The sequence below is a fragment of the Octopus sinensis genome, linkage group LG5, assembly GCF_006345805.1.
Source record: "Octopus sinensis linkage group LG5, ASM634580v1, whole genome shotgun sequence".
NCBI classification, from domain to species: Eukaryota; Metazoa; Mollusca; class Cephalopoda; order Octopoda; family Octopodidae; genus Octopus; species Octopus sinensis.
In genome coordinates, this window is record NC_043001.1 from 115,698,796 (window position 1) to 115,715,395 (window position 16,600).

Genomic DNA, 16,600 nt, shown 5'->3' on the forward strand with positions numbered 1-16,600 from the left:
TGGTGTTTTGCAGGTAAAACAGACAATCGTCACGATACAGGCCGCCCGCGATCTCCGGGAATTGGTCAGACAATTCGTAGAGAATATATATTCCGACCAAATCGGCTATCTGCGCACTATCCGAACTACCCATAGGCACCCCATGCCCTCACACACCGGAATGACCGCTGCCTGACCCGTTAAAATCTTCAACGCACCCACCACCCGTTTTCAACATACATTGATAAACAGTTTGGCCATGGGCTCTTAGGAGCCTTGTTCGATTTGTTTTACTCCGCCTCTGTTCTGTTTTTGTTTTTTCCAACGGATTTCCTATTTCTTCCTGAAGAGAAAGACACAATATGGTCTCATTATTCAATCGGAATTTGGTAAATTGTGCCTTTCGAAACACGTGTAGAATGCAATAAAACGATTTCTATTCAATCTTCGTTCAACTCCATTTCTTCAATTCACTATATATATATATATATATATATATATATACATATATACACACATACACATAAAGTAAGTACAGATTGAGCAATGGGGTTGATGAAATTGATTTCTACCTCCTAAAAAATTGCTGGCCTTGTGCCAAACATTGAAACCAATGCAAAATTATTTGTCATTTGGTGTTAATTATACTTACTGAGAGCTTCATCTGGAATAGTTGCATAATTATTTTCAGTACCTTTAAGAAAAGAAATGGAAAATGCAAAACTTATTATTTCAGTGTGTAGTGCATGGTATCTAAAATTAAATATATATATATATATATATATATATATATATATATATATATATATATATATATATATATATATATATATATATATATACATACACATATACATGCACACACACACATGAAGTCCTTCTTGAGAGACACATTTTTCCATTTGAGCCAATACAGAATTACAGATAGTATTTATGGAAATTTGATTTACTTTTGGGTGACTTTTGGTCAAATTGTGTGCGTATATATATAATATATATATATATGTATATATATATATGGTGGTGGTACTCTGTCAGTTACAACAACGAGGGTTCCAGCTGATCTGATCAATGGAACAGCTGGCTCATGAAATTAACGTGCAAGAGGCTGCTGAGCACTCCACAGACATGTGTACCCTTAATGTAGTTCTCGGGGAGATTCAGTGCGACAGAAACAGGAAGTAAGAGTGAGAGAAAGTTGTGTTGAAAGAGTACAGCAGGGTTGCCCCTCCCCCCCTGCTGGAGCCTAATGGAGCTTTAGGTGTTTTCATTCAATAAACACTCATAAAGCCTGATCTGGGAATTGAAACTGCAATCCCATGACTGCAAGTATGCTGCCCTAACCACTGGGCTATTGCACCTCCACTATATATATATATATATATATATATTGTATGATGCATGTGTACGAACAGCCATGCTACATGGCAGTGAAACATGGGCCGTGACTGCTGAGGATATGCGTAAGCTCGCAAGAAATGAAGCCAGTATGCTCCGATGGATGTGTAATGTCATTGTGCATACTTGACGGAGTGTAAGTACCTTGAGAGAAAAGTTGGACCTAAGAAGCATCAGTTGTGGTGTGCAAGAGAGACGTTTGCGCTGGTATGGTTATGAGGTGAGAATGGATGAAGATAGTTGTGTGAAAAAGTGCCACACCCTAGCTGTTGAGGGAACCTGTGGAAGAGGTAGACCCAGGAAAACCTGGGACGAGGTGGTGAAGCATGACCTTCGAATTTTAGGTCTCACTGAGGAAATGACTAGAGACCGAGACCTATGGAAGTATGCGGTGCGTGAGAAGACCCGGCAGGACAAGTGAGACCAAAACCCATGGCCTCAGTCCACTTATGCATACCTTTCCTTCTTGGGACACAAAACTTTACTCGTGAAGACCTGTAGAGGCAAGTGAAAATCAAAATCAAAATCAAAATCAAAAATCAAAATCGATCAACATCAATGGAAATTGTAGCTGTGATACCAGTGCCAGTGGCACATAAGAGAACCATCCGAACGTGGCCGTTCCCAGCGTCACCCTGACTGGCTTCCATGCCGGTGGCACGTAAAAAGCACCATCCACTTGTGGCCGTTTGCCAGCCTCGTCTGGCACCTGTGCTGGTGGCACGTAAAAATCACCCACTACACTCATGGAGTGGTAGGCGTTAGGAAGGGCATCCAGCTTTAGAAACATTGCCAGATCAGACTGGGCCTGGTGCAGCCTTCTGGCTTCCCAGACCCCAGCTGCACCGTCCAACCCATGCCACCATGGAAACCGGATGCTAAATGATGATGATGATATATATATATATATATATATACACATACATATACATATATACACACACACACACACACACAAAAAGTAAGTACAAATTGAGCAATGGGGTTGATGAAATTGATTTCTCCCTCCCAAAAAATTGCTGGCCTTGTGCCAAACATTGAAACCAATACAAAATTATTTGTTATTTGGTGTTAATTATACTTACTGAGAGCTTCATCTGAAATAGTCACATAATTATCTTCAGTACCTTTAAGAAAAGAATGTGTCTGTCTGTGTGTTCCCCTAAAACTTGAGAACTACACAACCAATTTCATTCAAACTTCACACATGCCTTACTTAGGGTCCATGTACTTTCATGATCAAAAAAACGTTCGACTTCTTGTTTAAGGCGAGCCCATAGCAATATCATATCTTCTCCACTATTTCAGTATTACGTGTTAAAAGTGAAACAAAAACTGACAATATTTTCACCATTTATACGGAAGCATTTTTGTTAGAATGCCTTCGATAGAAGAAAGTCCAAAATTGAATTTTGCTGCAGCCGTCAGCGGGTGCAAACTCTGGATCTGTAGTATGTCTGTTTGGGTGTGTACTCATTATTGTGAGGTTTCACATATCTTTCACATAATTCATGTGATACTTATGGTGTTATGGGTTCATAAGTTTGTATATAACTTGTAATGTCATGGATATGTGTGAGACCCATATATATCTGTGAGAGGAGCGCAGCATACGTTTATGAGGTCATGTGTTTTTTCATGCATGAAGTTCATATAATGCGTATAACTGATGTTTGGAATGAAAATTTATCCAGGTTGCACGGGAGACAGAGTAGGTGGGGATATTTGCTTGAAATTTCAGAGTGTGAAATGCTGCTTATGCATGCAAGGGAAGAAGGTGTCATCCCTAATATTTAAAATATTCACTTTTGCTGTGATAATATTTAATTTTTCAGTGATGTAAAGCTTGCATTTCCTGCCCCGTCCTCTGTACTTGTTGGCCTCAGCAATAATACTCCAGGTTATCTGGATGTTGCTCACACCTCTCTTTTTCAGTCTCTATACTTTATTGGCTAGGATTATTGTGTGTTTTTTGTTTTTGGCTCTGAACAAAGGTGTTATTTGAAGGTGTTCCCTATCATTCCAATATATGTATTTGTTACTGTTCAAACCCATGTTATTGGTCTTATATACTAGTCCTTTTTCTGGGCACCCATTGTTCAGGAACAGCTATCTGAAGATCTAGAGGGGTTGGACAAAAGAATGGAAACACGTAGCATCATAATTTTCAAATATCTATAAAACCGTCAAACGTTTGTTTATGTTTATGTTTTTTGATTTATTATTAGTGTTGCTTAATATGTTTTGCTAAAATTGCTGTTTCTTTTCAGATATCAACAGAAAAAGTTAATTGAAATTCATTAAAATGACAGATCTATTGGACTTTCAAAGAGGTCAAATTGTGGTATGCGTATAGCAGGCGCTAGCGTAATGAAAACAGCTGAAGTGTTTGGTGCATCATGAAGTCCTGTCTCAAAAGTAATAACAGCCTTTGAGGAAGTGGGAAAAACCTTCTAGTCAAAACAAAACTCTGGAAGAAAACCAAAACCTTCAGATAAGGACTGTTGGACTCTTACGCAAATTGTTAGAAAGGATCACAAAAGTACAGCTCCCAAAATAACTGTAGAGCTTAATAACCATCTCAAGAACCCAGTTTCCATAAAACTGATTGCTGGGAGTTGCACAAAGCTGGATTTCATGGGAGGGCTGCAATCAGAAAACCACTACTTTCAAAAACCAACTTTGCAAAGCATTTAGAGTGGGGTAAAACCTACAAAACTGATCCCTAGAGCAGTGGAAGAATATCATTTTCTTGGACAAGTCATCTTTTACCATATTTCTGACCAGTGGCCGAGTATACATGTGGAGACATCCAAAACAAGCATTTGACCCAGACTACCTTCTTCCAACTGTTAAACATGGAGGAGGATCTATGATGATCTGGGAGGTGAGGGCTATATCTTGGAAATCTGCCAGCCCAATGATTTCCCTTCATGGCAGACTATTTAAGCATTTTATCTGATCAAATTCATCCTATGATTGCAGAACTGTTTCTGAAGGGAAATGCAATCTTTCAGGATGATAATGCACCAATTCATAGAGCAGCTAAAGTTGTTACTGAATGGCATGAGAAACATTCTAGAGAAGTTGAACATCTTATCTTGCCACCACAGCCTCCAGATCTCAATATTATTGAACATTTGTGGTGCATTTTAGGAAAACAGGAAAAGGAGTCAATATCCTCCACCATCATCACTGCAAGAATTGGGGACTCTTTTAGCTGAAGAATGGACAAAAATTCTTTTGGAAACAACTCAAACTTTGTACAAGTTCATACCTTGTAGAATTCAAGCTGTAATTACTGCTACAGGCAGTCCTACCCCATATTAAAATAAATTTGTTTGAAATTTTAAGAACTTTCCATTATTTTGTCCAACCCCTGTATGTTTACACGATATATATATATATTATATAGCCAGAAGATGAGGTCCAGAGATTTTCAGTGTAGAAGACACTCAGTAGTGCTCAAATGATCCAAACCTAGACTCGGATATCTTTACAGGGAATCAATTCCACAGGATTTTTAAAAATCATAACCTAGGTATCTCATTCGAAAATGACACACACTGGAAACATCTTAAATCTATATCACACTTTCTAGAAACCCTATCAATCATTACAATATATCTACATCCTATCAAATTACCCTAAACTTACTCCTAATAGAATAGTCACAGACATTTTTATCAGAATCTCCAGCTTATCTACTAACAAAGATATTTTTAATAATCATGCCCCACACTATAACCAAGCTCAGCAGATAAGTGGTTTCTGTAAAAAGAACTCTTATATCTCCAACACTAAACTTAAGGCAAAAATTGCACATTTCTTTCCTAGAGCAGGTAGGAAGACCACAGAGTAGGTAGGAAAACACAGAGCAAGTAGGAAAACTTGCAATTATTAGGTGTTTCAATTCAGCCCTCTTGGAGGTTTCTGTCAATGCAAAATTGTAGTCTACAAGTGCAGAGTAATAATACTATGCTCCCATCAAGTAAGGGTCTATAACGACAGAATGTCGATTTCAAGCACTGCTACTGAGCACAAATGGACTCTTTCTCCAATCCAAATTCTAAATATTCTACCACCTTAGCAACTTAAATACATAACCACAAATCCCAAAACTACTCTATCCCGATCCATCATAAGGAGGCTCCCTCGTTCAGCTCAAACCTTGGTATTTGTAAGGGATTATCTAATCATCCTTTGCAACCACAATCCCTGATTACTTAATAGATTCTCAGATGTAATACTCTCTTGTAAACACAGGTTCTACTCATCATTTACTCATTTTATTAAATCTATGTAATCTCATAACAATGATTATCATTAATTATAATTAACCTTGGGGTGCAACAAGGTTAGCGAAGCAACGCATCTTCTCCAGTAATACCATCCTTCTCATGATTACCTTTGAAAATTCTTCTTACCCACAACATACCACCTCCCTCACAAATTGTATTCTTTCCCCATTATCTCATTTCTCATCTTCAACCAAGAGCACTTGCAACTACCACAATCAATTAGCTACTAAACAATCAACATCCACCCCTCTACCCAATTTCATACACCTTTTCAAACCTCAGTACTCCCCCTCCACCACCAATCCACCTTCATTATAGTACTAACCACAGCTACTCTGATCACCGACTAACTCCCCACTCTATGCACCTCCATTTATCTTATCTCATATCTCTGTTCATACTTTAGTAATCTCCCTCTACTGCCTAATTAGAGTCTTTCCCTCCCTCAAATAATTGTCATCCCTTTTCTCACTATCTCAACACTATACACAAACCCAATAATTGACTACCCTTCAATTACTACCCATTGCATCCCTCCCACTCATCTCTAAACACTCCACATCGACTACCACTTCCTTAATACTCCCATTCTTAAGGCGCCCCCCCCTCACTCTCTTTCTGAACTAGTTTATTTATTTCCTCTCACCATTCTGTCTTAACACTCGCCATAACTCCTTCCTACCTCCTTCCTCTAATAGTGCTTGCTCTCCACATTTAATCTGTCCACCTTTGAACTTGATGGCAGCTCAATTTATCCAATTCTGATTGCCTTCCATTATGGCCTACGTACTGTGATGAATACATCTAGCAACATTCTCCCAGAAACAGCTGTTAGACTTATATCCTCCCCTTTAATTTTCTCTGTCATTTGCACTCCGTAAGTTGGATCTACTCCTTTTCTCCTTCACTCAACTCCCTCTCTCTCTCTGTCTCTTTCGCTAAATATATAGATATATATGTATGTATGCATATATATATAGTTATGTCATCACTTCATCATTTAAAGTCTGTTTTCAATGGTTACATGCTTTGTTAGAAGCTGGTAAGTTAGAAGACTGTGCCAAGTTCAACTGTCTGTTTTGGCATGGCTTCTACAGCTGGATGCTTTTCTTAATGCTCACCACTTTACACACTGTACTAGGTGCCTTTTATGTGACAGCAGCACTGGTGAGATCACAAAGTAATTTACAAGACAAAAGCCCCCAACAGAGGAGGGAGTAGTATTGAGGGAGGTAGTTTTGTGCCATGTGTGTATCTAATGGGAGACCACAAGAAGTTACATTATTAACCATGCATTGTTAGGAATCCACAGTTGGGTATGTCACAGAATATATACACATGACAAAACAAGAAAGTTTGTGTATAAACTATTTAATTCGTACCAGCTTACACATGTTTCATAAACAAAAAAGAAACTATACAACTAAATTCTTTTTGGTATTGCTTCCAATTCTTTATATTCTGAGTTCTAATCCCACTGAAGTCAACTTGACTCATCCCCTCAATCCAAAAATTGTTGCCCTTGTGCAAAATTTGATAGACATTATAACAACAACAATAATAATAATAATTATAATTATTATTAAGGTAGTGAGGTGACAAAACTCATTAGTATGCTAGACAAAATGCTTCGCAGCATTTTGTTCGTCTTTATGTTCTTTTAAAATTCTGTGAAGATTGACTGCCTTTGATCCTTAGAGGGAGGGGAGAAGGCTTGATAAAATAAGTATTAGTTGAACACTGGGGTCGATATAATTGATTTATCCTCCCCACTAAATTTTGCTGGCCTTATGTTTAAATTTGAGACATTTAACCTTATTATTATAAGGGCATGAGCTGTCAGGATCATTGCTGTGTTGGACAAGAAGCTTTGTGGTATTTCTTCTGGCTCTACATTCTGAATTCAAATACCACTGAACTCAGCTTTGCCTTTCATCTTTTTGGGGTCAATAATATAAAATACTAATTTAGTAGTGGGATAATGTAATCAACTTGCCCTGCCCACTAAAAGTACTAAAAGTTGAAACTATTATCATTAAGAGCAGGATTATAAGAACATGGAAAAAATGATCGATCAGTGATACTTCTGTTCATACTTTATGTTCTGAGTTCAAATCTTGCCTGAATCAACTTTGATTTTCATTGCTTTAAGTTTGATTAAGTACCAATTATAGGGGTGAATGTAATTTACTTTTTCTCCTCCCCTTAAAAATGCTGGCCTAGTAGTAGTAGTAGTAGTAGTAGTAGTAGTAGTAGTAGTAGTAGTAGTAGCAGCAGCAGTAGTAGTAATAGAGGTAGTGGAGGTACTGGTAGTAGTAGTATTGATGGTAGAAGTAGTAGTAGTAAGAAGAGGAGTAGCAGTGGTAGTAGTAATGGTGGTGGTTTCGGTTGCAGAAATGGTCATGGTAACAGATTAGAGTTACAAGAAGAGCATGTCCTTAACACTAAATTACTGTAATTATTTTAACCAATAGAATATATGATTTTCATACAATCATTTTTGTTTTCTTTAAATTTTTTATCTGATTCCTCTTTGAATACTGTCAATCAAACACATCATCATAGACATGAATGATCACTACTGCCATGCACCTATCAATGCTACAACCCCAACCAAAAACAGAAAACAGTATCCACACATACATTTAGTTTTTGGATTATTCTTTAATCATCATCATCATCATCATCATTTAACGTCCGCTTTCCATGCTAGCATGGGCTGGACGGTTCAACTGGGGTCTGGGGAGCCCGAAAGCTGCACCAGTCCAGTCAGATCTGGCAGTGTTTCTACAGCTGGATGCCCTTCCTAACGCCAACCACTCCGAGAGTGTAGTGGGTGATTTTATGTGCCACCGACATAGGTGCCAGACGAGGCTGGCAAACGGCCACGCTCGGATGGTGTTTTTTATGTGCCACCGACACAGGTGCCAGACGAGGCTGGCAGACGGCCACGCTCGGATGGTGTTTTTATGTGCCACCGACACAGGTGCCAGACGAGGCTGGCAGACGGCCACGCTCGGATGGTGTTTTTATGTGCCACCGACACAGGTGCCAGATGAGGCTGGCAAACGGCCACGATCGGATGGTGCTTGTTACGTGCCCACAGCACGGAGGCCAGTCGATGCGGTACTGGCTACAGCCACGTTCGGATGGTTTTCTTATGTGCCACGTGCCACCGGCACTGGTACCACAAAGATACAAATTCCATTGATGTTCATCTATTTGATTTGTTTTGATTTTCACTTGCCTCAACAGGTCTTCACAAGTGTCACAAGAAGGAAGGTATGCACAGGTGGACTGACTACGTCCCAGGTAGGGCCATGGGTTATGGCCTGACTAGTCTTGCCGGGTCTTCGGATGGTGTTTTTATGTGCCACCGACACAGGTGCTAGATGAGGCTGGCGAACGGCCACGATGTTATTAACAATAAGAAAGTGGTATCTATAATTAAATATGTTATAGAAAAGAGGAAATAATTTATGATTAATTTAAAATAATTATATATATATATCATATATGATAACACAGTGATGGCTGTGTGGCTGAGAAGATTGCTTCTCAACTACATGGTCTTGGGTTCAGTCTCATAGTGTGGCCCATAAGCTAGAGAAATAAATACTATGATAACGATGCTAGGTAAATGGTGGAAGTCATAGAAGGATGTGATTTCACAGCTGCAGTAGGGAGATCCATCTACAAAGTGGGAAACATGAACAAACCTAACATTTAATGAAAAGATTTCTAGACTAGACATGCAAGAGGCAAGAAATTTGCAAGCTGGAACGACAACAACTTTACTAGGAGAGCAGTAAAAAGTGTTACAGTGTAGAAGAAACCAGAAAGACCAGCTTTCTAGTGTCACTGACATGATAGTATACACTATGATACAAAGTAGTTAGTGATTTGAAAGGAATGAACTCCTTAAAAACCATACCAAAATTATGTTAATCATAAATACAATGTAAAATCCTAACCATGACATATAAGAAAGTGTGAGAGCACTTAGCTCCAGTCACTCTTGAACTTCCTTAGCCAGATTTGTAGATAACTCATGCTGACTTCTCATGCAAAGGAAAACATATATCTTGTTCAACTGAATAAAGAAATACAGACTTTGAAATGAAACATCCTGATAATACCAGCTCTCCCCACTCTCTCTTCTTTCTTTATATAAATGTGTGTATGTGTGTGTAGCTCCATCTATTTCTGATTTGAAGTCATAGGAAGAATGGTGCATTAATTCTTTCTTTCATGGGAAAGCTACCTGCAGGAATTTATCTATTTATGAATCAGCCCTACCAATCAATGCCAAGGCTGCCTATGTATGGAATGAAATATGTAAAAACAATATATGTAGTAAAATAAGGAATAGATCCTCAAACATTAAGCATCTTCCTTATATTTCCACTAAGAATTACCTTGTATTTCAATAGTTAAGCTTTATAAAGAGAAATCGACTGAGTTTAGCTTTGGTCTTTACAAATACTTTGACAAAGGCTTTTTAAGACTGAAATATTGAAATATAAGGCAAAAGCTGAAGTGTTTTGAGTTTGCTTTTGTTTACACTCTTTTATAACAAGCTAGATCAGTGTTGGCTTTCTAAAATACTTTCAATTCAATTTCATAATAACACATATATACTATACCACATATACATACATACATGTGTACATACATACATGCAAAGATGAGCATATATGAGCAGAAAACTATGCATGTATATGTTAGTAGAAAGCTCTGAGAGGATAGTAACATTGATCATCAAAGCAGTCTATCATTGACCAACAGCCGGGTTACGACCTTCCACCTTGAAGGGGATGCGTTTGCAATCCTGGAACAGGAAACATCAACGAAGTACCTGATGCACAAAATGGATAGAGATGTGGGAAAAGCAGTGAAATGTGACAAACCATGCAGACCTTGTGAGTTGACACCAAAGACATCACCCACATCATAAGCAGTTGTCCAAAAAAATTATCTCAGTATTATCTTCCGATAAGATATGATGTTGTAGCTAGGATATTCTCTAATAGGTAACCTGTCAGAAGGATAACCCCAAGGACAAAGAAATAAAAACCCACTGTATGGTAGAAGTCATAGCCACTCATAATAAAAAAAAGAGTACTGGTGGAATGTTCCAGTGAAAATCTCAATAAAACGTAAGCACAACAAACCTAATATAATGATCTAGGTTAGAAATCAGCTCTCTCTCTACTGGCAAGAAATCTTGAAATAAAACTGAATCATGACATACATACATATGGAAAACAAATGCTAAATGATGATGATGATGATGATAAAGAAACATCATCATCACCATCATTTAACATCTGTTTTCTATAGACATTTGTGTGCGTGTGTGTGTGTGTGACAGAAAGTGTGTAAGGGATAAATTATCCAGGTGGGTACTGTAATAGCTCCCAGGTATATTTCAGGTTATGGCTAATTGAATAAAGTAGTAATAAGCATCAATGCTCACTTAGTATGAGCAATCTTGCTTTGATTCTTTTGATGGGTGACTCTGGATTCATTCCTCTGGATCATGAATATTATTAGGAGTGTAAATTTCAAACAATTACAAGAAATACAGAGACTGGTACATCATCAAATTTTTCTTTTCATTTTACAGTTGGTCATCCATAATTAGTTGGTTAAAATGACCAACAGGTTTCTGCTCCACAGAGTATGTACAAATGCACATGCAACCCAGCATAATCTGCTGTGCACCTTCATTCAGGGTCTTTCAACAAGTGTAGTTTGAAGCAAACTGAGTTTATTTATTTTTTCATGGCAAGTTTATTTCCTTATTCTTTCCTGTTTAAGATATAAAGGGAAGTGATGAGGGATACGTTGAAATCTATAAAGTTTATCTTTAGGCTGCCGGCTAATTAACATCAGTTCCAGGAGGAAATTGGGAGTTTTATATATATATATATATTAAATTAGGTCAAAGTATATCTTAGTGTTTTGATAGGCTTTTTCTTTATGTTACAAGAGATTGAATAGAATTAATATTAAACTTTGTTATATTGATGGAGTTCTGTCAATATATTGTTTATGAAATCCAGAAGGAAGGTACACTTTAAAGCGAGTTTTATGTTATACATAAGTTATTGTACAATAACTTATGTATAACTTATGTCTCTTCCTTGCATTTCCACTTCATACACTATGCTTACCTTCCACTTCCAAATCCTGTCCTCTTGGCCACTTAAAAAGCATCCAGTCTACACCGAAAAATGGTTAGCATTTCTAAGGGCATCCAAACCTTTCCAAAACTGACCTTGCCTGTGCTTGTGCCATGTAAAAATCACTAAGCCCACTCTGGTGAGTGGTTGGTGTTAGGAAGGGCATCCAGCTGTAAAAATCCTGCCCAAACAGTAAAAGAAGTCTGGTGCAGGATTCTGCCTCGCCAGCTCCTATCAAACTGTCCTACCCTTGCCAGCATGGAAAGTGGATGTTAAACGACAACGATGATAATGATGTTATGCATGTTGTCTATACAACTGGAATATACCTGATGCATTTCTTTCCGGACATTTAGCATCCACAGAGAGAACCTCTCTGTTGTCAACAAAGGCAGTTGCTCCCTGGACTTTTATAACCTATCCTTACTCCACCTATTATGCTTTCCCAACACTCATTTCTAATGCTGATTAAGACAGTTAAGTTATGGAAGATACCAACTATTATCAAACTTGAGAAATTTCCTTTATTTCTTGGGAGTGCTTTTATGAATGAAATCCCTTTCTCTATAAGCCTGTCTTGTACTTTTTGTGTACTTATTGTTTACATTGGTTATATAGTATAGAGTGTTTACTGGCTCCCTTTCTACATAATGAGTGTGGCTACATCCAGTTTGGAATAGTGTTTTTTTTTTATTTTCTGCAAGCTAAAAATTTCATTTTTGCCAAAGTAACCTTTAGGCCCTTTCATTCTAGGCTCTGCTTTTATGTTAGGAACTTTTCTCCAAAACCTTTACCTGAACTGATTATGAGTACCTATGGCTGCATTTATGTAGAACGAATTGTTCTTGATGGTTGACCACTTAATATCTTACTTTTTTGCAACATGGTCTCTTAATAATTTGTCTGTCTAACTAAATTCATCTTTTCCTCATGCAAATTTCTTAAAAACAAAACTTACCTTTTGCTGATGAAGTCCTATTAAATTCACAAAATAATTATAAAATAAGATAAAATAAAATAAAATAAAATAAAATAAAATAAAATAACAACCACCACCACAACCACCACAACCACCACAACCACCACCACCACCACCGCCACCACCATCATCATCATCATCATCATCATCATTATTATTGTATAATTGTTCAATATTTGTTAGATTGAGACAAATTTCTACTGCATCACCTGCTACACTGCTGTGTTGCTGGGGGTTGCAGCATTGTATGTTCTTTTCTGCTGTTGGGAGTGTGCATCTTCCCAGTACTGTACTGTATTACCTTTTTTCCCTTGAGATGTGGTGCTGTCTTCTGTTGCATTACTGCTTATATTATGTGTTGAGTGTGTAGTGCTTTGGTTGTTTTAGCTTGCAGGTGGAAGTATATTTCACTGGGTAAATGATGTATAGAGTGTGTCTTGTATTTGTATGTTGTTTTGTTTAGGTTGTATTATTGGATTGATAGTGTCTTGCATAGAATGTGGGCTGTTCATAGTAGGGCTATTTTTTAAAAAGTGTGTAGTGTTGAGGATCCAGGTATAGCTTCTACGCTTTTGTTCATATGTTTTTTTATCATGCCCAATGCTCCAGTTATTATTAGTATTATTTTTACCTTCATGCCCCACACTTTGAATACTTCATTATCACCATTATCATTATTCATATACACACAACACATTAGACTGTTGGAAAAGAAAAAATCCTAACATTGGGCTACAACACGTAACCTTAGATGCCAAGAACCCTTCTAAGTATCCTAGCTGTCCCTAATAATACTGTTTTCTGCAACTGTACTAAACTGGGTTTATACCTATTTCCTCTATTCATCTTTTCAAATATTTAGAGATATTTCCTAATGCACCTATAAGTACTGGAATACATTTTACCAGCACTTTCCATAGTCTCTGTAATTCAATGGCTAGGTTCTAATAATTTGCTGTTTTTCTATACTTCTCATATTGATTTTTTCATCATTTGGAACTGTAAAGTCAATTATCTAGCACTTTCTATTCTCTTTATCTACTACTACTAAATCAGGCCTTCTAACTTGCAAAATACGATTATTTGCACCTCTGAGGATTGTGAATGAAATTGTCTTTTTCTTAATGTCAGACACCAATGACCAGATGTCCAATCATCGACCACAACTGAGATGGTGATGATGATGATGATATACATATACAACTAATCCACCATTGTTGACAATGACCAAGGGTATCTCTTGAGACTAGAAGATGGATCACAGTGTTTGGTTGTGGCCATTCAGTCTGATACATACTCAAAAGGCTCTTCCACAAATTGGGCACTGGTAGTCTGCTGGGGCTGAAAGTAAAGAGTTGGCTCTGCATTGTATGCATTTTCACCATGTCCTCACAATCCTGTTGTTTGTAGGAGGTAGTACTTCTCTTGGTGTAGTCAGGCAGGGCAGTCTTGAGCTTGTATTTCCCAGGTACCAGTGTTGATCTGAAAGCTCTTCAGTGAGGCTTAGAGTGTATCCTTGAAGCACTTTTTCTGTTCACCTTGCATGCACTTGCCTTCCATCAGTTCACTGTAAACCAATCTCTAAGGGAGTTGCATGTCAGGCATTTCAACAAGATGGGTCTCACCTTCTGACTTGTCTAACTAGGTGATTTCCAACAACTTTTGGGGGCAGTGATATCAAAGCAATTTAGCTTTTCGGTGTGACATATCTAAACCATACAAATCTCACAGGCATACAATAACATAGGCAGTAAAGCTGCTTCATACACCTTTACCTTGGTGACCAGCCTAATACCTCTCCTCACCTACAGTGATTCGGCTGCCTGGACAAATTCACCAGTATGGTGTGTCAGTTTCACAACAACATGCTTTCTCAAGTACTGGATCAAGGAGATTCTTCCTCTGACACATTCCCAGTCACTCATGAAGTCAAGAAGGGCTGTGTACTAGCACCTATGCTATTCAGCATGACGTACTCAGCCATGCTGTTGGATGCTTCTGCAATGATGATAAAACCAGCATCAAGATCATATTCACTACTGATGGCAGACTCTTTAATCTGGGGAGGCTACAGGCCAAAATCAAGATGGAAGAAGACTCAGTGTATGACCTTTAGGTGTCTTAGCAACCAGTGTTATGAGGGAGTCATCCCTAAGTGCTATGCTGCAGTGACTCTGGCAAACAAATACATACATGGAATATGTGCAACCAATAATGTTTACAACATTAGAGTTGCTTTTAATTCATTACTGAATATATATATATGTATATATATATATATATATATATATATACACACTCAACAAAATATTTTCCTTACAAAAAGGAAGGCCATTAGCTAGATTAATTAGATATTCTCCCAGTCTTTTGGAATGTTAGTTATAATATAATCATTTAATCTATAGTATATAAATCTGTAGTATATACAGTTGCATTAAGTAAATAATCAAACAATTTATACTTTTAAATTTCATTTCCTCACAATTTCAATAGTATTTTATTTGCATAAAGATTCACTTGCAAAAGTTTACACATATAAGGTTTTGATTTACTGTCACCTTAACAAAGATTCTATTATACTAATTGGAAAAGGCAGATAGAAGAGCCAACTAACATGTGAACTATATATGATTTTGTATTACCTTCCTACAACTTGAGTTCAACTGATAGAAATTTTCTATCTACTTTGAAATAAACAACAAATAAGAATGTTATATACTTACTCTTTATTGCATTTAAAACCTAAAAAAAAGTAAAAAGTGATGCATATAGGAATGTTATTCAATATTAAACATTTCTTGTGAAAGTAGTACAAGTAATTTTCTATATCAAATAAGACTACCATTAGTTACAGCAGTAAATTTTGAAACAAATTTATCTCAGATTTTCCATGTTGTTAAGATTGTAAGATTTACAAACACCTCTTCCACTCTTCCTTCACACCCTCGTAAAATAGTCCTTCCTTCCATCTCCCACTCTCCTGCTACCATCTCATGAACTTACTCAGCCACTTGCCTGATCCAATCTTTGGTTCCTGTCACTCTATGTATCTTGAGTGTCACCTTCCATCACATCTTCAACATCTCTCTTCCTCTCTCACTCCAACTGAGTTACCCAATGTATCTCCTCTACTGCAAGACACCAATTTCTGTACCTCCATCCATACTCTAACCTCTCATTACCTGGTACAAAACCACCGCTCTCAATTCTATTCCCTACTCAGTTGAGAGTGTCTTGTCTTTCTAGTTACTTGGTGACTTCACTGCTGTTAGTACCAGGTAAAAGGCACTCAGTACACTCTGTAAAGTGGTTGGCACTTTGAAGGGCATCCAACCATAGAAAACATGTCAAAGCAGGCATTGGGGCTTGGTACATATATCTATATTCTCTCTGTCCTACCCGAGTGTGTATGTGTGTGTGTTAATGTGATGTCTATGTGTATAGATATGTGCAAGTATAGTAGTGTATGCGTGTAATTTTTAGGTAGGTTGTGTAAAAGCATGTATGTGAGGAGATGGGAGTGTGTATAAGCATATGGAAAAATTGATGAAACAGATTGGACAATAAGTACAAGGTGGAAGATATTATTGATGTGTGAGCAAGTTTTCACCAAAAGCATATAGAGGTTGGAGAATGCATTCAAAGGAAAGCAGATGGGAAACACTGAGAGACAGTTTAAACTAAAATTTTAAAATGTGGTAGAAATATTTAAATTCAGTGTTGATAAAAACAAAGATATTGGTAAAAAGTCCAGA

General features: G+C 37.5%; 1 protein-coding gene across 1 annotated transcript in view; it reads right to left on the minus strand.

Annotated features, from left to right (window-relative positions):
* The window catches only part of LOC115212249, a 142,050-nt gene that overhangs the window by 23,957 nt on the left and 101,493 nt on the right, over positions 1–16,600 (minus strand). Inside the window, exons 12-13 of the mRNA XM_029781087.2 lie at positions 15,569–15,587; positions 632–673 (exon numbers count right to left, since the gene is read on the minus strand). Coding sequence (XP_029636947.2) covers positions 632–673; positions 15,569–15,587 — 61 coding nt within the window. The remainder of the gene's footprint in view (positions 1–631; positions 674–15,568; positions 15,588–16,600) is intronic.